A 26065-nucleotide genomic window follows, 5' to 3' on the forward strand; every position below is an offset into this window, starting at 1 on the left:
TCTGTCTGTCTGTCCAACTCTCCCTTTTCCGCTCTCTCTCTCTGTCTCTCAATTATTTACTAAGCTTCTCCTGGGCTTTTTTAATAGCGCCTGATGTCTGTCATTATTAATAATTAATTATACTGGATACTCTTAACTTAGTGACTACACTCCTCCTCAGCTTTTTGAGCAGCAGTCAAGCATGCATTTAATCTGTACTCCTTCTTTATAAGAGTGGTTGTAACACAGGAGTGAGGATTGCATAACACATGACTTGGTTTGCCTACTGACCGTGCTTTCTTTCTTGTTCCACGTATCCTTTCAATCTCTGGATCCATGTCACCTGGGATTGGAGGATTCTAGTGCTTCAACAATCACTCATAAAGAAAGAGTACAGTTTTCCACCCTCATATATTCAGAAACTTCCATTAGTTGCAAGTTTAACCTTCTTTAAAGTATCATATTACCATAGTAAAATACTAGGTTATTGACCCTATAGGGCCTTTTTAAGCCTAGTCATGCCACCCAATAATATTAGATGGGTATTGTCCCCATAGGTTTTCTGAGGGGAAAATGTGACTTAGACATGAATGGTCAAGCATTTGCAATCTTTTTGTGGAGGTAGACTCCCCCTTCTTTAACTTCTTTGGTCTTATCTACGAGACAGCTCATTATCCATTCAGCGATATAGGGTTTATACCTATTTTAGTGAGATATGTACAATGCCCGAGTGGGTTATTGTGCCAAATGCCTTGGCCAGGTTAGGGCAGGCAATATGCACCATTTTATCTTCATCCATTGCTTTGGTGGCCTTCACAAAGAAGTCCACCAAGTTGAGTAGGAATTACCTGCCCTTGACGAACCCACCCTGAGTTGAATGCAATGTTTAAAGGCTTCTTCTGTTTTCATTTACCATATCCATGATTATTCTTTCTATATCTTTACATATTAGACTAATCATGTTTATGGGTTGATGGTTCCTCAGTCTGTGGCTAGTCCACCATTGCAGTCATCCATTCATTTGGCATGATGACAGTTTGAAGGCTGCTGTTAAATAGTGATTCTAGTGGGCTTGGTAGTTCACATTTCGTGTTCTTAAGCAGGCATCCTAGGATATTGTCTGGGCTCATCAAAGCAGTGGCCTTGATCTTGGAGATTGCCTTGAGAACTTGTCCCCTACTGATAGCTGGGAGAGTTATGGTTTCAGGCATCTCCTGAGGGGCATATGTGGGGGAGGGGGAGGTAAATTAGAACTAAATTGGTCAGGATGTAGATTTGCTATATCATTCATCTCAGTACAGCTAGGAACATTTGCAATACATTTGGTGCATTGTTGTGTATTGACTTTGAGGTTGCTGGCATAGCTGAACAAAGTTTTGTGATTGACTTTGGCCTGGCAGGCTAACTTTGCTTCAGATTTGGCTTTGGTAGGCTTAATTACCCTCTGTGTCACTTGTTAAGGTTGATGAGGGAGTTATTACCTTGCTGGGCATTGCTTCTCCTAATTTTTGCCATAATTAATTTCTTTTTATATACTACCTATTGATTTTGGGATTCCACCAAGTTGGCTTATTTTTCTGCGTTCATCCTGGGCTTGTTCTGGGTAGGTATAGCTGTCTCTTTGCAGCTGTTAATACAGTTATACAAGGTATCCATGAACAATTCTGCATAGGAAGTGGTGCTGTCAGCATATGAGAGGGTATGAAATGTTGCCAGAGTGTCACTTAATAGTAGGATGTTTCCTTAGAATGATTCCTGAAAGTTCCAAGGTTAGCAGGAGTCCCAGGTTTTATTTGTATTTCAAAAGACACAGCTTTATGGTACAACCTGAACAGTGAGGAAGTTATTCTAGGGAGTGTATGGTATTCTCCTATTGTGTGACAACCAGGTAATGGATGTTTGTACCTCTAGTTAGAGAAAGGACTAGCCAGTCCAGGGTGTTATTGTTTGTTTATGAAACCATGAATCTCCGGGCCTACATAATATGGGTTGAGTAAGATTCCCAGTCACCCATGAATATGTTACTGGATTGAATGAAGAGAGTGTCAAGTACATTTAAGTATGAGTCTGCAGCTTGCAGAGATACAGTATAGGAATGTACCTATGGCAATTTGGATGTGGAGAAGCTCAAGTTCATCATACTGACTGACCAGCCTCAAGATGTCTTTATTTTTGATGTAAACAGAGACACATTTTGTGATTTCCATTGCAGTGAGTGGTCTAAATGTGTGGAAGGCATTATAGCCCTGCACTGCCTGGGTGTACTCAGCATGTTTGAAACACATCTCAGTAACTACACAAACATCTACATTTTCCACGTTGAGTACAGCTTGCAGGCAGTGGAGTTTCTTGCTTAGATCCCTAGCATTGAGCAGTACGACCTTTACATTTTCTTGGTTGATTTTGCTATGTCAGAAGATTTAACAGGTTGGCAATAACTAAAAAAGGCAGTATGGGGGAAGGACAACATTTTAGCCAATAAATTAAATCTAGAGTGGACAGGTGCACACCACCCCTGTTAAGTGTGATGTGTCATCCATCTCCTTCCAAATTTTCAAATACTGTAACCTCCTTTAACTGACACCACAAACATAGCCAGTTATGTTGTGTTTATACTGCGGCATCATCCTTTGAGAAGGCAGAATGCTGCTCAACAATAGGCTTATACGGCCTCGGCTCCATCATGCCTCTCTTCATACAGTAATAAGCAGTATGTCTCAGGTCATATACACCCTTATGGACTATGATTGAGTCATGCTGTTACTTGTGGTGCAACTATCTGAGTGTGTGCATGTCTGTGTGTGTGTGTGTGTGTGTGTGTGCGTGTGTGTGTGTGTGTGTGTGTGTGTGTGTGTGTGAGTGTGTGTGTGTGTGTGTGTGTGTGTGTGTGTGTGTGTGTGTGTGTGTGTGTGTGTGTTCTGATGGATCAGGATATGTTTTCCTGACAACACATATCTCATCCTTCAGCTTTTCTATTTCACCCTTAATAATTTTCAGTCTTTACATACACGTTATTTTCTGCACTAAGTTCTTAGCATCTTTTCTTTATACTCTTAGCTTTCTCTGGTTAATTGCTTTTTTGGCCATCAAAGGTTTCATTGAGGAATTATGTATACCTGGATACCTGTTCCTCAATGTTTTATATGTCTTTGAGGTCCTCTGCCAGGTCATAACATTTTTGTTGATTTCATCTATATTTGTTCAACCCTTTATTAAGATCTCTGTTCCATTTTCTTCAATGGGGGATACTTTTCCTTTTTTCTACAAAAAGTCATGCAATCAGTAAGGAGCTTCGAATGACGTATCCATGGTATTGGAGATCCTCACAGGAAACCACCTTGTACTCTTCATTATGATTTTAATTTTTTACATTGCCTCAAATTAAACATTAGCTGAAAACATGACGTATGTACAATGCATTAAACACTTAATTATGAAGCAATCATCACTAAATGCCAAAAGCTACAAAACCCAAAAGAAGAATGGTAAGTTAAACATTAAATAATATACAAATACATGTGCAAAAAATATGCAAGACACAGGAAATGTAAACTAACAATATTTAGGAATAGGGGAAGTGCCCACCTGGCATACAAAAGGGAGCTACTCTAAGGTTTCACTACCATGGATTAAAGGGGGTACTTGACTTTGCTACAAAAGCAGGTACTCCTTTAACTGCATCTTCTGATGATGGGACTGATGGCATGTCTGCACTTTATTTGCATTTGTTTACACTACTTACATTGTGTCCTAATACCTCTTGTATTTTTAAAGTGTCCTATATAACAACATGATACTATATCTCTACTAAGAAATATTATAAATTGATGGAACCCTGCAGCTCTATACACAGATGTAGTACAGTGAATACATTTTCTTTTATTTTTCACTGCATTGTAGTCTGTGGGTTTTAACTCAAATTCAGTATTTTAACATACCTAACAGATGAGACTACACAGATCGCTTAATATGGTGCATTTCCTAATAATCCACATTGCTTAGAGCGGTTTCCAGAATTATATGAATTCAGTTTTCTTGGTTTGACATTGTAACTATTCAGCTTTTATTATTAAGTTTTGGATTTTGTTGAAAAAATCTTGGTACAAATTTATGTTCCAACAGTGATTTAATAATCTTTCAGCTTTCTCACTCCATCACAGTCTGGCAGTATCTTTGTATAAATGAATGCTCTTGTTGATGCGCTATTAGAAATGAATGACACTCTAGCATTTCATACCTCTCCAACATAAATTCCCAAATCTTCTTCATCATCTGTCCGGTAACACACTGTCAGTCCCAGCTTTTCCTTGTGGCTTGGCTTATACAGCTCCACCTCCTGAATAAAAGGAAAAAAAAAAAAACATTATGCTATATATTCTAGAACTTTCTAGAATATTCTAGAATATTCGCTAACCCCACTACCAAATGGAATGCTTCTCTTCCAGTATGCAAGTGATGAAACCTAGAAAAGTAGATATATTAAAATCAGAAATATACTATATCATTGACGGTTTGCATTGCTGTATCGTGGGGAATGTCCTTTCTATATTTCCTCAGTGTTTTTTTATATTAACTTTACCTACTTTCCCTTGTTCATTCCTGGCAGTTGCTTTATCTGCTAACATCTTCAGGTAGACTGAATGGAGTTTTATGATTGTACACAACCATCTTTTTTTATTAATCTAAGCAAATTGAAAACGGTATTTTCCCCCTCATGTTTTCAGAAGAATTGTGCTGCTTTTTCTTTTTTTTTTTTTAATTTGCTTTCCTTGTTGGCCGATACATGTCAAAATCTGTATATCTTCATTGTCACAACAATGCACTTTCCTATACCTATATAATTTCTCCTTCATCAGCCAGTTTGATGAGGGTCTTTGGTCCATACAGAGGATATTTAAGAAACATGTTTTAGCCATTCTTCAAAGCCCTCAAGCCTCATGTAATGATATACCTGTGAAAACAGGTGGGATTTCCAGTCATCCACACAGATCATTGGAACAAAATACTAATGCTGCATTTATGCATCTACCTGTTTGTTATAGTGGCACAACAGAATTCATATTTTATATCATTGAGATGATGTAAAAATAGCACATTGAAAATGATCCAGATATGACTAATTAAATATGCATGGCTGAATAAATAAATAAAATGAAGGAACTGCCAACTGTGAATGGTTACTTGACAAACAAGTGAGAGAATGGAGTTATGTCATACTGAAAAATTAAAGGGAATAAAACCTACAGATGTGGCAGTGCAAAAGAAATAGAGATGGTACATGTCCAGAAAGATTTTCCATAATGGCTGACAATAGACTAACCTTCCAACAGACAGAATCAGTTGCAATAGAACTAAGAAGATAATAGCAGACATTGTACATTCATGCTAAATGCTATCTTTTTTTGTACTGCATTTCTAAAGCCTATAGCAGAGTTTCAAAGATTGGTACCATAATCGTAAGAGTCCATACTGAAAAACTGAAATACATCATTGGAGGTTTGTCACCATAATAGTAAAGACTGAACTAATTCAATAGCAGCTGACAAAATATGTAAGGGTTAACATCCAACAATTTAAGAAGACAGAATGTGATTGTAGCCTTGAAGATAAGTGAGGGCATATTCCTGTATAAGTACAATGGATTACATCAAGCTGTGTATTCTATGAAACAAAGAGACATACAGCATCATATTACAATTGGGGGTAGTAAAATGGTAAAACGAGAAAATGTTAGCATTTCAGCTTGATTTACCTGCTATATTAAGCCCTTCATACAATTTCTTCTGTCATAAATTTACCTTGTTATTGTATATATATATATATATATATATATATATATATATATATATATATATAAATATATATATATATATATATATTTAGAGAAGATGTATATGGGTAAATAATGTTGGGACATATGGAGTTCTTAAAAATTCAAAGTCCACATTTTATGAAACATGTCATTTTTGCCAGTTTTAACATCAGTAATCAAAACTTCTTCCAAATGGATATGCAAATTAGCATGGATTTAAAAGTTAAAAGTAATATAAGATGTGAATTATGAAACAGAGTGGTTCATTGCTTATTTATTTTATTTATTTATTTTATTTTACATTTTTTTACCGGGAAAGTCCGGCTGGACACAGGTCCTTTTCCAGCAGACGCCTGGGCAGAAAAGCTCCAATTAATACACAATGTCCAAATAGAATCGTAAATCACATGAGAATAACATACAAACCCTACGATGCAATTATTAATTAAAATAGAATAAATATGAAATGCAATAGAACATAGCATAACACATAGAAAAATGAAGGAGAAATGCAATGGTACATGGAAAAAAATGAACAACCGGAGTACATGCTTTCATGTAGCTTCTGCAATGAACATTATAGTAGGACTGGAGTACAGTGGAATAGTGCAGGAGTATATTGAATAGGTAGTGTAAGAGAGAGAGAGGCTAGATTGTCTGTTAGGTAGCAGATGTAATACAGCCCCTGGCTCTAAGGGCATTCAGTTTTACTATATAGTTCTACGTAGTTTGAAACAAAAATGCTAGTCACGATTTTTATAGAGTTAATGATAGTGAAGTAGTGATGTTGAGCCAAGTGAGTGTGAGCATAAGAGTTTTTAAGTTGAGGGTGTAATGTCTATGAGGTGGAGACAGGTTGTTGAATTGTTGTTTATCCTGGGGGGTTACAGGAGCATAGCCAGATGTTCATAAAGTTTATGAGTAAAGGTTTAGTAAAAAAGAAGCTCTGTCTCTGTGTCTTGTATTTCAAAGTGCCTACATGCATTGGCCTGTTGTATGAATTGTTACTGTCTTAATTGCTGCAGATTCAACACAGTGCCAGAATTAGGTCATCATTTGACATAATGTCAGAAGAAGGTACAGTGGACATCTACAATGAAGACACAGGCAACACTTCTGTGATGCAGTTTGGTGACAATATGCAAGAGGACAGTTTCCATGTTCATACAGGCAGACAGAACAATTTAGGTGATAGTTGAGTAGAATGTTTAGGTCTATGTGTTCATAGGTTCTTACTAGACAGACAGTCTGGGCGAAGATGAAAACTTTGTCAGGAACTTTGAGAGTTTATTTGGTAAATTGCTTTCTCACTTATTGAAGCTGTTACCGCTTACCTAAGAAGCATAGGTACCCATCCAGTCATCGAGGCAGAACGTGAACAAGACCAATGTGTTCCTTTGATTGATATGGAAGGGGAAGATTGCTTTATATGTAGGGGAGGCTTTGCGTGAAGTACCTATTTCTCTATGAGTTCTCATTAATGTTGCAATGAAGCCTGAAAGCTATAGAGTGAGAGGTTTTAGTATTGTTAGTTTTTCTGAGGTGAAGGAGAGGATCTTACATAGCCCAGAAGGTAAGTCTTTGATTACCACATTGGAGATGGTATGAGATAAAGAAAAGTGAGGTCTGTCTGGGTTAATATAGTAATTCTTCCCCATTTTTATTTATTTATTTGTTTGTTTATTTATTTATTTTCTTTTTACTTGAGTTAGACAATGTGGTCTTTCTAGTTTGGCAAGATATTTGAAGACATGTGCTCCAAACTATGACTGGCCTGATAACACAATAACAAAAGGGAGGTTATAACATTCCTGGACCTGCATAATACACCTTTAGTGATTGACTGAACAATGTAAAACGATTTCCTAACCGCACCTGAACATGATGACTGAAGGATAGTTGACTGTCAATGAAGGTACCTAAATCTCTGATTACTGTTTATATGGTAATCAGTAGGACAGATAACTTAAAAGTGTTAGTTTTGGCAAGCTTTTATTAGAGGATATAAGTAGTCATGGAGGAGTCAAAAATAGCACCCAGTTTGCATTCATCAGCAAACTCTGTTAGCCCAAGGACCATTGCTATCTGCTTACGTATTATAAAAATAACTGCCAGGACACAGGTGTAAGGAACACCACCAATGATATGCCTTTTAGATAAGAAGTTACCACCATCACTTTCTGTGTGCATTTTTTTTTTGTAGAGCAAATCTGAAACTCAACCAATGATGTAGGACTTTATGTTTAGACTAGAGACTTTGTTAGTAATACTAGCATGGAGAATCGTATCAAATATTTCAGTGAGGTCCAGGTAGGCAGTATGGATAAAATGACCTTTTCTGATGGCAGGTATTATATTTTCAAAGAAATCATCCAGGTTAAGGTCACTGGATCAACCTTTCCAGAAGATGAATTGCATAGGGTCAGATGCTTATAGGCAACCAATTTCATTATATATGACCCTGACCATGGTATGTGCCATGCTTTCACAGATGATGCTGGTACTGCTAACTGGATAATAGTTTACAGATTTGATGGTAAAGCCACCCTTATACAGTGGCACCATGATAGTTGTTCTTCAGTGCTCAGGCACATACCCCGTAAAGAGACTGCAGTTAGCAAGGATTAGGAGGAGTTTAGCAAAGCTCTTCTTGGTACTGACTAGGAGACAGCCTATTATATGTCTGAGCCTTTAAATCAATTGGCTTTGGCTTTGTATATAGCTTATAGATTTAGTTGACAGTGATTTTTGGGAGAATGAGGGTTTAATGACTCAAGGAAGGAAACATATGGGTGAGAAGGAGAAGTGAAAATGGAACCGAATTTGTCATCTATGATTATGGCTTCTGTATCAGAACAGGTCATTCCACTTGCGACATCTGGGACAGCACCATACTGCTGCTTATGAGTATTATTTTTTTTTGTTTAATTCCCCACCCCTTGCAGACGTTACTAATGCCCCAAGTGAGGGACAAGCAATGGTCACCAGCATTGCTCAGACCCTCATTTCTACAAGGAGTTTAACATTAGCAGGATGCACACCTCTCACCTCCTCCTGGACAGGAATGCCTATCCTGCCTGCCTGTGCCATCAGTCACCCCAACCAATATTCAGACACGGGAAGATGGGTATGCCTATCCTGCCTGTGCCATCAGTCACCCCAACCAATATTCACACTCGGGTAACTTGGGCAATAGTCATGAATTTATCTCTTAATACCACTGGCAGAGGCTAGAACCAGATGTATTTGTAGAGGCCTTAGTGACAGAGTCAGTAGAGTGAGGAATCATTAGGGACTCAAAAAGGTTTATCAGGCTGTCTTTGGAAAAATCTATGAATATAGCACAGTTAGTGAAAAGACTGGTATTAGTTTTGGAGAAGAAGTTGATAGTTTCAGAGTCAGACATGATAAGGGGAAGGGAATGACATTAACAAGGACTGAGGCATGGGTAATCTTTGTAAGAACAAGGTCAAGTATGTTGCCACATGTGGTGGAAACCAAGACTATTTGATTAAGGGATACTGTAAAGAAAAACACTGTAGAACCACTGGGTATATCTGTTTCTTCTTGTTTAAGATCGCCAGTTAATTGATAAGCAGTTAAAGTCACCTAAGATTATTCTATTGTGATAAATAGGTACAGAATTCATCTTACAGCGACAGTTATAGGGATCGACAGTTAGCAATGATGGGGAAATTTGTTTTATGTAGTAAGACTAAGTAATACTGGAGTTTCAAATTGGTGTCATCAGGATTCTAGCCAGAGGTAATGGGAGGCAGATAAATACATGCACTCCCCCACCACTCTAGAAGGTCTGAACAAGTTACAGGGGCAGCACCCTAATATGGGAATAATATCATCAACATACTTAAACCAAGTTTCAGTAATTAGACTTTTATGTATGTGTTCAAGTACAATGAAATCATCATGATAATACAATGCGTTTGCTTTTGTTTGACTCCTAACACTGAGCAGTGCCACTTTAATGTAAGCTGGGTTGGAATTTGCAGAGCTAGAGTGTCCAAAAGAAGCATCATGCCTAAAAAAGGCACCATGAATGCAAAAAAAAAAAAAAAAAAAGTTGTATCCAATATGTTGAAGCATTGAAGAGAGACACAGGCTATCACTGGTGAAAAATGCAATCAGTACCTCACATGCTGACAAACAATGGACCCCCTGGAATGATACCAGTTAATTAGCCAATTGCTGAAGCCAATTATTTTGTTTTGAAATTGCGGCATCTTTCATGGATACAACAAGACACCTGTTCAACACAACTGTCTTTTTGCCTTGTACATATATATGCAGGAAGAGCTCAAACATGTCTTCCTATATCTCCCTACAATGGAGCACCTAGATCATTCACCTGTAGTTGTACAAGTGCTAGGATAATCATATTTGAGTAGTATTAATGAAAGCGAATGCAGAGACTGTCTAAGTCAGGCTATAAATCATCTGAACTAAATAAAAGACAGGATTTTCAGAAATTTTCATTCAAAAATGCATACAGAAAAGAGAAAATGCAGAATGTGTCTATCTATCCATCTATCTGTCTATCCATTTATATTTGTGTACTGGAGTAGTGGACTCATAACAGTGGACCCATTTCAGACTCAATCTGGTAATAAATGTGTCAGTACAAATGCAGAAATACAAAATGCAGAGTTTAGATGCAAAGTCTGATGGCCTATAGAGTTATTGTGACATGTATGTGGGTCTAGAACACTTGAATACTGAATACTGTATAATTTATCAAGAAATGTTAAGTTATATTTGGTCCACACAACACCTGCTGTTATAGAAAACGTAGACTAGGAGGTTAAATGCATGGAATTGCTTGGAGTGGTACTTAAACAGACAGGTCCAACTTAATGTGTCAAAAACATGGCAACTGTTGTTAAGAAAGACAAATTTAGGATTTATATAGTCAACAGAATAGCAACACAGATTCAAATGGAGCATGACAATTTGCATTCTGCTAACAGATATAAAATATAAAGAAAGATGTAAAAAAAGAATCATGGACATAAAAAAGAAAAATAGATCTGGTATGGTGCAATATGTATACAAACATGAAATCCAAACTAATCAATAGAAAAAGGCAGGTCCAAAGATATTTGAAGAGCAATACAGGCAAAGGCATTTGGGTATGGAACATTTCACAATACAAAAAACAAATAAATAAATAAATAAATAAAATAAGGAAAACAAAGGGGGATAGAAAAAAAGAGGATTAGTAAGGCAAAAGTTACACAAATTGAAACTGAAGTTATGGATTTTCTGTGGAGTGAAGGATTTAGTGTGTAGAATACAACACAGGTAATGTTACAGCGTGATAGAATTATGGTCCCCAGATTAGGGAGCAGCAGTTAGAGCAGGAGGCATCTGAAGAAAATTTGCAATATTTGGAGCCTTCTGTAAGAGACCAGTATGAAAGTCCAGTTGGAGTTGCACAGCAAGGGAGGGGGCAGGAAACAGTGGCCACTATGACTCAAGCGGAGTGATGGGCTAAACGGTACCCATATGAAGGAGCAGCAGATGAAGCAGGATGCATTTCAAGAGGATATATCACAGACAATTTTCTGGAACTTTCTATAGATTAATCACAGGAAACAGACATTCTCAGTCAGAAGAATATGATTTAATAAAATGCCTGTTTGATTTAATGGAAATAGGTAGACATATTAAGATAGAAGAAAGAAAGAAATTACAGAAAGTAAGTAAGACCCGAAATATGAGAAGATGAACATAGTAATCAGGGCTTTTAAGAGAAATCCATGTGCTACAACAGAAATAAATTGAATATATTATTGTGCAGCTAAACTAATAACAGACAAAGTGCTACCACAAAATGTGGAGTTACAAAGGAAAGGACGGAAACAAGTAAAATGCTGCCATGGAAGCATCGAACAGAGAAAACTACAAAGCAAGTAAGACAAGAAGTATTATTGTTAGCAGGAGCGGCCCTAGGTCAACTGGTGCCCTAGGCAAAAGGGCTCCACGGCGCCCCCCACCACACTACCTGGTGCCCCCATCCTGGTCTATCTACATCAAATAAATACTGGAAAAGCGCCCCTGCTAGACTGGCGCCCTAGGTGGCCGCCTAGTTGGCCTATGCTTAAGGCCGGCTATGTTAGAGAAATATAGAAAAGGGAACAAATCATCAAAAATATTTAGAAAGGTAGATGTGGTAAAAGCAACATAGAGTATCAAAATATACCAAGATTTATTATATGCTTCTGCCTGACTTGGACAACTGTGATACAAGACTTGGATTGCTTCTAAAATCATCTGGCCTACAAAGCTGATATAAGTATATTTGTGTACTTGCTCTAACTGTTTCAGGGATATTTAACACTTCTGTGTTGCATTTATTTATTTATTTGGTTAAATTCATCACTGTTTTTCAGCATGCACTTGTTAAAGAAACTCCATTTGTTTGTTAGTGTACTGCTGTTAAGTTGTTTTAACAATATTCTGATATTTCCTAACCTCCCCTGATACTGCAAAAGATGTTCTGAATGAGTCTGCCAAAATATTTCTAAGTTTTGCAAAGTTTTTGCATGTTCTGAACATCTGTCAGGGTTAATGAACTTATTTCCAAAGATTCCTGATATTGCAGGAATTTTTACTTCTTTTGTAAAGCATTTGTTACTACATTTAAGCTCAAAGTCAGTTTGTTTTACTTTGTAAGGATTCTTTTGCACTATCATGGGAGCAGAGAGCTACATTCAGTCCATCCAATGTGGGAACCACAGGTCACTAGCTTATTGTCTTTTTAGTTAAATGGCCCGAGGGTTTAACTTTATAAAAGTCTTTCATCCTGCTCGTATAAAAGCCTTACATTTCTGTAAGAGTGTGCTCACTTATTCAGAGCTTTCTTGTGCCTGGCTTGGACACCTGTGAATACAAGAGTTGGATTGCTTCTAAAATCATCTGACCTACAAAGCTGATATAAGTATATATTTTTTTGTACTTGCTCTAACTGATTCACTGATATTTAACACTTCTGTACTGCATTTATTTATTTTGTTGAATTTATCACTGTTTTTTAGCCTGCACTTGTTAAAGAAACTCCATCTGTTTGTTACTGTACTGCTCTTAGGTTTTGTTAACAGTATTCTTATATTTCCTAACCTCCTCTGATACTGCAAAAGCTGTTCTGAGAAAGTCTGCCAAAATACTTCTAAGTTATGCAAAATTTTTGTGTGTTGTCACATTTCTCAGAGTTAGTGCAATTATTTCCAAGGATTCCTGATATTGTAGGAATTCTTACCTCTGTTGTAAAGCATTTGTTAGTGCACTTGAGTTTAAAGCCTGTTTGTTTTACATTGGAAGGGTATTTTACACTGTTGTGAGACAGCTAAATTCAACCCATCCAAGATGGGAACTACTGGTCGATAACTTATCCGATTGGGTTTAACTTTATAAAAGTCTTTCATCCTGCCTCGTATAGAAACCTCGTGTTTGCACATCATGCAAATGTGGTTCCCCATTTTTGCATATAAGCAAACTCTTCAGTTTAAAATCCACTATAGCAAATGCTCTGCATAGTCTCCCACTGTTCACAGCTGCTCAATTTGCTGCCAGTTTGTGCAGAGGGTGGGACCACTGCAGGTCATCTAATAGTACACTAATAAACACTCTCACTTTGACCTTTAAGTGAGTCTCCCTTACTCCTTCCCATCTAAAAATTGTGTTTCCTTGCCTTACATAGTATAGGATAGATTCAGACCTGCTGAATCTAGATTGTTTGGTATCACTGTGCTCTTAAACCAGCCAAGTTACATTAAGAGGGCCTCCCTGCACCCGTGTGGCAGAAATGTGTAGCTCAGGACCCATCCGAGTTGGAGATTGCTGAAGAAAGGCTCAGTTTGGGGCTTTCCCACTGGTAGTTGTGTTAAAACTGTTTAAATTTGCCTGTATATAAGCCTCACATTTGTGCAGGTTTGAGCTCAGCTACCAGAGCTGTTCAACATTTGGCAGCTTTAGCCAGAGGTCTGGTGTGCATCTGCACTGAAATTCAACTCATCCAGTGGAAATAAAACTGAAAAATAAGAATATTTTAAGCCATCACTACACTTTGTTAACTGTACTTTATTGAATTGTTGCTTTATTTTTGTTGTTTGTGACTAAGCCCAGCTAGCCCACTTCCTTCCCTAATACCACATTCAGAAAAATCCTGTCATAATGAATGGGCAGTTTCCCTTCATTTCTCCTGCCAGTTTGATTGATATGGGCATCTTGAGGCAATATAGCAATTGCTTTATGTATACTGACAACCATTTCCTCCTAAAGCAAACTAACACCCTATGTGAGAGATGTAAATTTACTGTGGAATTGGAGTCAAATCTCTCAAGTAAAAACAAATTAGGCATTAAACAGGTTGTCAGCAAACACACTTCACCTCTCACAACACACTTCACCTCTCACACAAAATAAGGTCATGACACATAAATGGAGGTACTCACTAAAACTCTACCAAAAAAACAGAGATCTCCCAAATGCACATTACCTACACTTACCATTAAGCATAAAAAACACTACACATATCAACACACACATCTGTGTTTCAACAAATAAGCACCTAAGGCAAAACACATCAAGTGTCTTGGTCACAGGTGACTCCATAGTAACACACACAGATGTCCCCCTCACCAGACTGAACAATGAGAAGGTCACGGTTAGTTGCCTATCAGGTGCCAGGATCTGACAAATCATGCATACACTCAAGTCACTCAACTACAGGTACCGTTATGACTCTGCCATAGTCCATGTTGGAGTGAATAATTTGAGACGTACCACTCTAGACTATATGAAGAGAGACATGACGGAACTCTCTGATTATGTGTCCTAGAGAGGTATGTCCCTAGGTCTAAGCAGTATCCTTTCCTCACCCAGGATGATGCCACAATATAAACAAAAATGATTGACTTCAACAATTGGTTCAGCTTCTGGTGTCAGTTTAGGAGGTCTAGTATCTGTCAGCCTAAGAGGATATGGTAGACAGACCTCGCTGCTTTGCTAGAGATGGTCTGCACCTGTCTCGCTAGGCTTTCAGATACTGTCAAAGGCTCTTGTCTCCCTCATAGTGCGTTTTTTTGGCAATGTCAAAACAACAAATTTTCCAGTGTAACAAAATCTAATCGACACAAACTCAGGGTCATGCTGCTTAATGCTAGGAGTTTAAACACGAAACTGCACTCCCTGGAAGCACTCCTCACCTTGGCAGATAGTGACATCTGTGCCGTTACCGAGACATGGTTCAAGGCCACTCAGAGCACCCTGGTCATGCAAGGCTACAATGCCTTTTACACATTTAGACCTCAAAATGAGCGTGAAGGAACCAAAGGTGGAGGTGTATTTATTTTCATTAAAACCAAATACTCCGAGATTGGTCAAACAACATGACTCTCTCTCAAAGTACTCCATGTCCAATTAACTACTGTGAAATTTCCATACCACATCATTGCTTGCTATAAATCCCCCACCATGAATCAGGATAAGCATACCGCCTACCTAGATTTACTGGAATCCATCACCATACAACCCAACACCTTAGTCATGGGAGATTTCCACTATCCTTCCATAGACAGGGGGACATACACAAGCGAAAACATGCTCACCCAGAGTTTCCTGGACTTTGTTAAGATGAGTGCTCTGGAACAGATAGTATGCACTGTCACTAGGGGCTCTAATATACTGGCTGTATTACTCACCAACATGGGGGTGTGTCACTGTACTTCCCCATGTGTGATGCACTCCCTGGTTAGGTCCGACCACAAATCAGTCTCTTTTGAAATAACTACTGGAAATGACACCTCACAGGAACAAAAATTATAAAAAACTTCACTAAAGCTAATTACAGAGTACTAGGTGATGGTATAAAAAAGCTTCATACAACCCAAAATCACAGACACCAATGATCACTGTGCAGAAGTGTACGCAAATGGCCTATACAAATACTTAAGCAACTGCATAAACTCTGCTGTACCTGACCAGATGAAAACCAGGTCTTCCCTTAAAAACAAGCCACCATGGTGAACTTTAAGTATGAACAGATTATATTACAAGAGGAAGAAACTGTTGTCCAAAAGCAAGAGGGATATCACTCTGTAGAGGAGGAGTTCCCTCCTAAGCCTAAACAGGAAAATCAGAAATCTTGTAAAGCCTTCCGAAGCAAAGTATGAAGCTAAAATTGCATCCTTAGTCAAGGATAATCATAAGGCCTTCTTTAACTATGTCTGAAGTCTGAAAGGGAATTCCCAGCAATGTGCCGAACTGGTTGTAGATGGGATCACTTATACTACACTAGAAGATATCACTAACCTGCCAGCTGACAAATTCAGGGCAAACTTCACCCCCCCCCCCATCCCCACCTACCATATCCCAAAGCATATCTGACACCAGCCCTCTGTCTAGTATCTCTAGAGAACAGGTCTTCTCTGCGCTCACCAAGACCAAAAACATGGACCAAATAATATCCCAGGTTGTTTACTAAACAATCTAAAACAAGACTTAGTGGACCCACTTGGCATTCTGTTTATTCATAGCTTGAAAACCAGCTATGTTCCTGCAGAACGGAGGACAGCAACAGCAATCCCCCTGCACAAAGGGGGACCATCAACTGATCCTGGGAACTACAAGTCTAACCAGCCTCATCTGCAAGACCATGGAAAGACTTATTCTGGACATTATCAACAAGGACATAAGCGACCTCTGAATGTTGAACCCAATCCAGTTTGGCTTTCTTAAGTGTAGACCATGCTTATTAAACCTAGTAGACTTCTTTGAAAATGTCACCAAAGCCACGGATGAAGATAAGACAGTAAACACAGCCTATCTAGACCTTGCCAAGGCTTTCAACCCAATTCCCCAGTCTGGCATCATTGGAAAACTCTCCCAGATGGGGACTAACCTTTTTGCTACTAGATGGCTAATCAGTTGTCTCACTGACAGAGCACACTCTGCCAGAATTGGTGACTCCACCTCCACCAGTAGACTCATCACCAGTGGAGTACCACAGGTTCTGTGCTGGACCCCTTACTGTTTGGCATCTATTTCTTAAACGCCCAGGCCAAAGTAGACAGCCTTTGGCTCACCAAGTTCGTAGATGATTGCAAACTGGGAGCAATAACTGAGTGCCCCAATGATGTCAACATATTGCAAGAAGGGCTAACACAAACAAATGATTAGTGTCAAAGCCATGGTCTAAAACTAAATGCAAAAAAAGGCATCATTTTCCCTTTGGAAAAAAGGAATACCCTACAAATTACAAAACTGACATCATCCTCCTAAGTTCCAACCAAGTGGTGCGAGACATGGGAATGCAGGTTGATAGCAATCCGAACTTTGTCCACCAAGATTTCACAGTGATAAGGAAAGCTTTCTACATGATGCATTTCATAAGCAAGGCCATAGAATCCAGATCAAGTAGTAGCAGCTAATTTCTGGCTAAAAGCATTAACATCAATACACAAAGATTTAGCTCTGAGTTAGAATTACTTACATGCACATTCCAAACAAGCATCAACATGGCAAACAACAGGAAAAAAAATATATTCCTTAATTGTGAGCCTGTAAGCCATCCTAAGAACTATAGACCAACAGCTTGCCTTCCAACAATTTACAAACTATATATTGGAACTGATGAAGACAGAGTTTATAGTCATTTGGAAAAAAATAGTTATGGTAATAAAACAAAAGGGTAACAGAAAAAGTCATATGGAGTAAAGGATCATTTGTTGCTAAGTAAAGCCGTTATAGAGAAATGAAAAAGGGTTAAGAATTTAAGTATGGGATGTTGGCGGTGTAAAACTTGACTGCAGATTATTGTCACTGTTATAGTGACACCATTGCCCCATGTGTAAAAATGGGAAAAAGGTGCTATGGATGGATGGATGGATGGATGGATGGATGGATGGATGGATGGATGGATGGATAGATATATAGACTACAAAAAGAAAAAGAAAAAAAAAAAGCATTTGACAAAATCCAACATTCATGGATAAAGGAATGCTTACAGATGTATAAAATATACTCTACATTGATCAATTGCATTGCAGTGGCCATGAAACACTGGCAAACCACTTTGCAGTTCGGCTATAACAAATTACAAATTATTATCTCAGTGATAAAAATTCAAAGGGAGATATTCCAATGTGATTCTTTGTCATTGCTGTTATTTTATCTGGCTCTTAACTCATTAATCTGTTTACTTCACAAATAAGGCTACAATTACAATTTGGCTCTCAGGAAACAACCTTGTTTAAAGATTTCTCATCTACTTTTTTGTGGATGATTTCATACTGTACAGTTCTTCAAATGAGGAGCTGGAAATACAGCTACAGGTGGTTAAAACTTTCAAATGATCTAAGAATGATATTTGGTATTGATCAATGCACAAAAGCGATATTTAAAGCAGGAAAGGTGTAGCACCAAGAATGTGTCAAGCTGGGAGGGGAATGTAATATAAAGGAACCTGAGCAGAAGGGAGTGTATAAATATTTGGGAATACATAAAGGATCAACAATAAAACATGAACAAATGTGAATACAGTTCAGGGAGGAATCTAAAACGGGTATTGAAAACTCAAGTCAATTCCTCTTCCTATTCTCACTTTCATTTTTGGGGTGATCTACTGGCCCAAAAATATTGGATTAATTAGATATGAAAACAAGAAAAATACCTTATGTTTATTGAATGATATATAAAAATTAATATATACCAAGGTTATATATTCCTCTCCTGAAGGAGGTATGGGCCTCCTCAAAACTGATTACATGTATTGTGGAGCTACATACCTATCTGCTAACCTCATCAGATCCTAACATAGTGAAAGTGACAAAAATCAGCAACTGAATGTGTTAAAAACAAAAGAATGAGTGTAAGGAAAATGATCAGTTGAGAAGGAAAGAAATGTGGAAAATCCATAAATACAGTAGTAAGTACAGAGATTGATGACCAAAACTGACACAGGAATGCTTAAGAAGAGGTGAAATGAAACCAAAAGATCAAAGGTTCTTTAGTGGCATCCCAGCATAATGGATAATGTACACATTGGTTTATAAAATGCATTGTAAAGGTGGGAGAATCAGAAAAAAAATGCAGATCTTGTAAAAAAGAACTTAAAACAGTTGCACATTTTGATGCTGGTTATGATAACACTCATGGCAGAGAGCCTATATACTGAAAGGCAGGATAATGTGTCAAGACAGTTGGATTGGGGATCGTGCAAACACTACAATACAAAAGTAGCAAAGAAGCACTGGAAACAAGAACCTCAAAGCATTATAGAGAATGATGAAGTGTATATCACATGGGATCATCCATTACCAACAGTTCAAAAAACTAGAATATAGTAGTCCCTGAAAAACAGGCAAAAGAAAGATTGATCATTGAAATTGCTGTGTCCAGTGGTTGCAGTTTTTTACTTACAGAGAGACACAAAGTCATAAAATATCAGGATTTGCAGACAGAAACTGAAAGGAACCAGACATTTCCAATAGTGGCGGAGAAATGGGTATAATAAAAACGAGTTTACGGTAGTCCTTATATATGCTACCAGTATGTGTAACCCTATATACGTTACAGAAGGAGTGCATTCTGGGTCGAATTTTGGCATGCTGGTTAAGGTGTTTACCTTATAGGCACAAGGATTTGATTCTCACAAGGAGTAATTAGTTAGGCTTAAAATGGCCCACAAAGGGAGTTAGCCTAGTACTAATCTATGAATCTATGAACCTATGGGCAATTGAAAGAGCTGAGAAGAGCACTCTTGGATAACAACAAAGGATGAAACAATACCAGTTTCATGAACTGTAATCATACCTTGACTTAGGATTGGAGACCATTTCTATTATGGTATTAGAAACCCAAAATAATTAAAAAAATTAAACCTGAAGAAGGTGCCACTGATATTCCTAGATATTTTCAGGGAATTTACTAGACTAAGCTGATTTAGGCATGTTTTAAGCTTTGTGTCTAATGCATCCTTTAGGCAGATACAGATTTTAAGATTTTGAGTTTACAGTTTGAAATTTCATCAGCAACTGAAATATTGCAATGTGTTGTGGCTTATACAACCTTGGAACTGTGTGGTGGTTATGAACATTAATTATGATATTCTGTTTTAAGATGCTACAAAACAAGGGCATGACTGCCAATTAATTAAGCTGTTAGAGAAAGATTGCAAGATTTGAAGTCAAATAAATTTTTTGAAACACATGGGCCATTTTCTAACTGCTGAAAGGTTGTTGCCAGATGCTGACAAAGCCTATTCCATACAAAATATACAGATTCTTACAGACAAACCATCAGTAATGCATCTCTTGGAAATGGTTAATACTTGTCAAGGTTTGTACCACACTTATCAGATATAACCGTACTGATAAGAAAGCTAATTTAGCAAGTTACAGTCTGAAGTTGTTTAGAGGATAAAGCCAGAAGATTTGAAATATTGAAAAGGCTATTAACTACTACACCAACACTTAATTGTGATGTAGCCTTATCAAAAACATTGCAAGTGGATGTTGCAGACCACTTGCTTATACATAAAACGAACGGACAGATGCACTAACCATGTATGTGCAGACAAAGAAATGCTAGCCGTTGTTTTTGGTCACTAGAAATTTCATGACTATGTGTACAAGAAACTTATTTGAGACAGATCAGAGACAACTGCTGAATTTTGCAAAGACAATATCCTATTTTTTTCTTCTCAAATTATATTTTACTCATTCTATGTATCAAGATTGTTTCTTTTACTTATGTATGTATTAATGTTGAATTGTAATTATATAATTCTGTGTAGCTTTTCTCCCCGGGCCTCTACTAAAAATGGGCTCTTCTTGGCCCAGTGGACTTTTCTGGTCAACAAATGTAATAAATAAATAAATAAATAAATAAATAAATAAATATTTTCAAAAAATCTCTACACATGGTACTGATGGGTTATTAAGAATGCTGGTAACTCTTCAAAAGTATGGCGTATAATTGCACTACATTCAATGAAAGCCGATGCATATTGCTCGTATGCTACACATATCCTATTTAAGTGAGTGTAAGAATGACCTGTCATAAAATATCTGAATGCTTTACACATCTTAACTACTGAAAAACAACAGGAACTTTTGATGCTGGATAACACAAAAATGCATATAGTATATGAAGCTGTAATGTCAAGATGGTTTGTACGATGATAGGACAGCATGAAGGAACTTATCTATGAATCAAGCCATTCTACATTGCCAGGCAGGAATTATCCTGTCTAAGAAGTCTCATACTCAAAGGTAATGAAGTTATTACAACTCCAATGCTACTGCTGTAAGCAAAAGGAATCAAATTTAAGCATGCCTGTCTACAAGGAGAGAGTCTGACATATCACGTGTTTACCTAAAATGACTAATCAAATAGAGCAGATTGTACCCTTTGTAACATGCAGGAATCCAAAGTCTGACAAACAAAGACTTCATGAAATACCAATACTACCATCAGTAAACGTGGGAACATCCTTCTTCAGCAGAAGAACCCAAGTTATCTAATTTGTGTTGATTACTACTTTAAATGTCCAGAAATTATTCAACAGAAGGATGTGGCAGATATTTTTGTAATTAATATGTGTAAATCCATTGTTCACAGTGTATGAAATACAGGAGTATGTGATGTCAGATAAAGGTTTACAGTTCATGTGCAAAGACATTTGTTTCCAAAGTATGGGAACATAACCTGTTACATCAAGTCCAAGCTATTCACAGTCCAGAGTAAATAATATTTTGATGAAATGTGATGCATCAAATCAAATGGACGAAAGTTTGCATCATATTTTATACTACTAATACCCAAAACTCAGAAATTAATTAGAAGGAAGGAGAAAAGTTTATAGTGATGCTTCATCAGAACTTCATTACAGCTCCATACAACTGTACTACCTTATCATATAAACCCATGTCTTGCTTGGTTCAGAGAGATGATATGCTGTCGCACAGATGAAACATAAAACACACAAGAATTTTGGAAGAAGTAGCACTGATTCTATATACAAATAAAGCCATGACTACAGCCCAAGATAACACCAGTTTGGCTAGTGAATAAGTCACCTGTTCAAACTGGCATGGAAAAAAGAAAAATGAAAAATCAGTGTCTGCTGACCACTTCCAAGGGGATAGTGTGGGGATGTGTTGAGGAACATGGTTATCACACAAATCTTAATGATGACACTAGTGTTGTTGTACTAGAATGGCAGGCAAATAGGGGCATGTCACAGGACATTTCCTTCACAGTACTATTATATACCCACTTAGGTGACATTGGCCCTACACATTAGAGGGGGTAAGGCATAAAGTAAAAAGCCCACTGTAACAGGCATTAGAGCATGGATGACCTGTAGATTGCCATGCTGATTGGAGAAAGAATGATCTCCAGCAGGATGTTAATCTACTGGTAATGCCTGCTGAAAAATTAGTCTGCCACTTCATGGCAGCATATCAAGCTGCTGTGGAGCTCGGTCTAAAAGTAACCTAATGGCCGCTATTGCTTTACACTCGCTAAGCAGTGCTTTTGCTGTTTAGTGAGAATAAAATAAAAAAAAAAAAAAGAAAATTAAAAAAAAGTGTGTGTAGGCATGCATGTAAGTGAGAATGAAATAGATCGAGCCATTATTTTACACTTTCTAAGCAGCACTTTTGCTGTTTAGTGAGTGTAATAAATACATGAAACAGAAAAAAAAAGTGTGCGTGTTTGTGTTTCTGTCTCTGTGTGTTTGCAAGTGAACGCATGTTTGATGCATGAAAGCAGGTATGTGTGTGTGTGTGTGTGTGTGTGTGTGTGTGTGTGTGTGTGTGTGTGTGTGTGTGTGTGTATGTGAAGAGTAAGAGTGATCGATCAATGGCAACAGTAGCAGTTAAGAGGTCAGCATACTTATCGATCTCTTAGCTCAAGACATCTCCATAAAGCCTAATGTAAAGAGGGAAGCAAAGGCTCAAAATACTGACAGATTTTAAATATTACTTTTATAAAATCACAGAGTTTCTGTAATAATAGGATTTGTGTTAGTATGCATTTTCTGAAGCGCAAGTGTGTGTGAGAGAGCAAGTGAGATTGATGGTCCACTGGCAGCAGCAATACAAAGGTCTTTATACCTCTCGACCTCTCAACTCAAAAAATCTAGATAAAGCATAAAATAAATGGGAATAAAGTCTCAAAAAAAGGAACAGATTTTAAATATTGCTCTTATAACATTAGAAAGTTATTTAAATAATAGAATTTGTGTTAGTGTGAAATTTCTGAAGGAAATAAAGTCTGAAACTCAAATATATGTCATTATTTAGGGACTTCAATCCTGAAGGACTGGCCGCAGACCACATATTTTAGGATTAAGGGACCAAAAAAATGAAGTAAATATCTGGATATTTTTTTAAACATGTTATATTTTGGATGTAAAATACTTCCTTCAACACCATTCACATATACTACAGCAAGTAGTAGGAGTAACTATTTTACATCAAAATTATATAAAAATATAGTAATAATAATAAAAATAAGTAAGTAAGTAAGTAATACACAACAATTTTACAGACAGACCTATATCTAAATGTAATAATGCCCTTCAGGGTGTGTGTTACTGTGTAAATAATACCCTTCCAGGGGTGTCGAGGCCTCCACCTGCAGTATTGGTCCTCATAATATCCCTGGGTGGATGTTATTTTCACAGTAACACACACACACTCTGTTGGGCATTATTACTTGCATATGACAGTTCCTCATCTGGCCCCATTTCCATGCATAATGGACAAACCCCATAGGACTCACATGTGAGGAAATACTAGTCTCTTTTGTGCAGGACTGTCCCAGGTACCCTCATGGTGTGGGTTACCTTGGGTTCCACTTCAAAATGGGAACCTCTGAAAATGGGATTATCAAGGAACTGGCCATGGAGAAAGTCTGAAATCAGCAATAAGACAGTGTGAAAAAAAGGATCAAAAAAGGAGAAAAAAAAGTATTCCAATAGTTTTCATGCCTGACGGTCAGACAGGTGGATCCAATAAACTGTCACAGACTGTAATGCAAGTCAGTGAATCAGTCTTTTGCTGCTGTGAATTCATCAGTTACAACATTAGTATAAAATGTTCCAGTAATCCATCTACTGAAAATGTATCTTCTTCTTCCAACGCTGCTGATAAAGAGAGTTGTGAATTGAAATAGGACAGTTGCTCCTATACTCCCTATGGTAGACTCTCCAAGAAACTGTTTCAGTATCTGGACTATACATAGTGTTGTTAAATAAAGTTCACTCTTTCCAGTTTTGATTCATTACTTACAGCATAGAGAGAAATTTATATCCATCAGTCAATAAATAATACTCTGTATTTATAGACAAAAACTGAGTAAATAATCAGCAATGGGGTATGAATCCTATTTTATGGTCCTATATTATCTACCTCTTCAGTTATATTATGTATGTTATTTCAAATGAAATAAGACTTTAAACGTCAAGGTCCAAAATGGACTGAGTATAATCCACATGCAGAAACTGCAAAACTGGAATGCTTTCATGTGTTCTGCAGAGAATGTTTTTTTTTTTTCTGATAGAATTGACAAATGTAGATCTTCCAATAACAGGGCCTTCAAGGTAGAGAGGATATGGAATTTATTTTTTTGCTCTGATGCTGCACAGAAACTCTGGATAGCTAGACTAACTTTTGAAACACATCAAACTATAGCCTTTTACAGCATTTTACTGTTGCTGTTACCATTTATGATAAGTTTACTTGGGATTTTATCCTATTTTATACTGTCTTATCTTGCTGTGGCATTCTCCAGTGTATTGCTGACTATTTCAAGTACTTAGTTATGTTTATTGTGCTACTACCCTGAGCCACCAGGGAATAGTGCCATTTATAAATATAATACAGATCTACATGTAATCAGACTTCATTATTTATTCATTAACTTACCCAGGAAGGAAACTCTGAGAGTAATAAATAACCTCATTCCAATGAAGGCTTTGTAAGAGTGACTGCCTAGAACAATAGATCAATGAGCACTACATTACACACAATAAAATATAAAAAAATTCAATGAACTGGAACTAGTTTAGAATTCATTATTTGACATAAGCTTGCAAATAAAAGTCAAGTATAATTACAGCGTTTAACAACTGAACAGTGATATTACTGGATATCATTTAAAAGGTAATTCAAATGCACAAGGACTGTTCTGCATTGGCTAGTAATTTGCAGAGTAGTATGGCAATCAGTTTGCTGTCCCTTTATTTTATGGTAGCATCAATGTGTCTGGTGCAATGGTTAGCATTGTGACCTCACATTATGAGGTTCTCCGGTTTGATTCTTGGCTGGGGTGCCTTCTGTGCATTGTCTGCATGTCCTCTCTGCATTTATGTGGGTTTCCTCCTGGTGCTCCAGTTTCCTCCCGCATTCCAAAGACGTGCTGTAGGTGGATTGGACATGCTAAATTGGCCATAACCCTGTAAAAACTGTAACCTCTATTTAAACGAGTGCTGATGAGTGCTTGTTGTCTGATGTGCTGAATAGCATGGTTCACAATGGAAAAGGATGTGAAAGGGAGAGAAAAAGAGAGACATCAGTGAGTCTGGTGTCTTCCTGCTGTATACACTGTAGCAGATAAGTAACTGCACTAAAAACATGACCAGGAAAGGACTTCAGCAAGACGAAAAAAATGGTCATTTAAGTTAACAGCACCTCCTAAGTTCCATGAAGCTAATATACAAGAACATTACCTGCATGCCCTAGTGGCAGTGCATACTATCTGTTCCAGAGCACACCTAGAAAATAGTATGGGAATTTGTACACATCCGCATTACAACTTGACCTGCTCCATCCTACATATAACAATTTTTTGTGATACTGTAGAAGGAATTCTGTTCCATTTTATTTAGGCATTTATTCATATTGTACCATAACATTCAAGTTCTTTACACTGACCATCAGCAAGTGGTCTTCTTGTGTCTTAATCAGTTGCCACAAGCATGGTCTGCATTCCAAGCTCTAATTTTCTAAGTCACAGTGCAGAGAGCATATGTTTTTTCAGATCCTCAGTATATTCACTGTAGGTCAGCAATAGTCACTTAGTTAATTCATATGTTCATAGGTAGGTACTAGGCTATTGGCCCTAGGGCCTATATAAGCCTAGCCAAAAAGGTACCCTGGCCTTTGCCACCCAAGAAAATTATTTTCTTGTGCCCCTGTCAAGCAGAGCCACAGAAGTGATCCCCTGGGTGAATTTCCTATCTCCCAT

At 37.5% G+C, this 26065-nt stretch overlaps 1 protein-coding gene across 1 annotated transcript in view; it reads right to left on the reverse strand.

The window, feature by feature from the left end:
• The window catches only part of PDZD4 (PDZ domain containing 4), a 671734-nt gene that overhangs the window by 496670 nt on the left and 148999 nt on the right, over positions 1-26065 (reverse strand). Inside the window, exon 3 of the mRNA XM_044080016.1 lies at positions 4217-4315. Coding sequence (XP_043935951.1) covers positions 4217-4315 — 99 coding nt within the window. The remainder of the gene's footprint in view (positions 1-4216; positions 4316-26065) is intronic.

This window comes from Protopterus annectens, chromosome 8.part0, assembly GCF_019279795.1.
Source record: "Protopterus annectens isolate FY-2018-M chromosome 8.part0, PAN1.0, whole genome shotgun sequence".
NCBI classification, from domain to species: Eukaryota; Metazoa; Chordata; order Ceratodontiformes; family Protopteridae; genus Protopterus; species Protopterus annectens.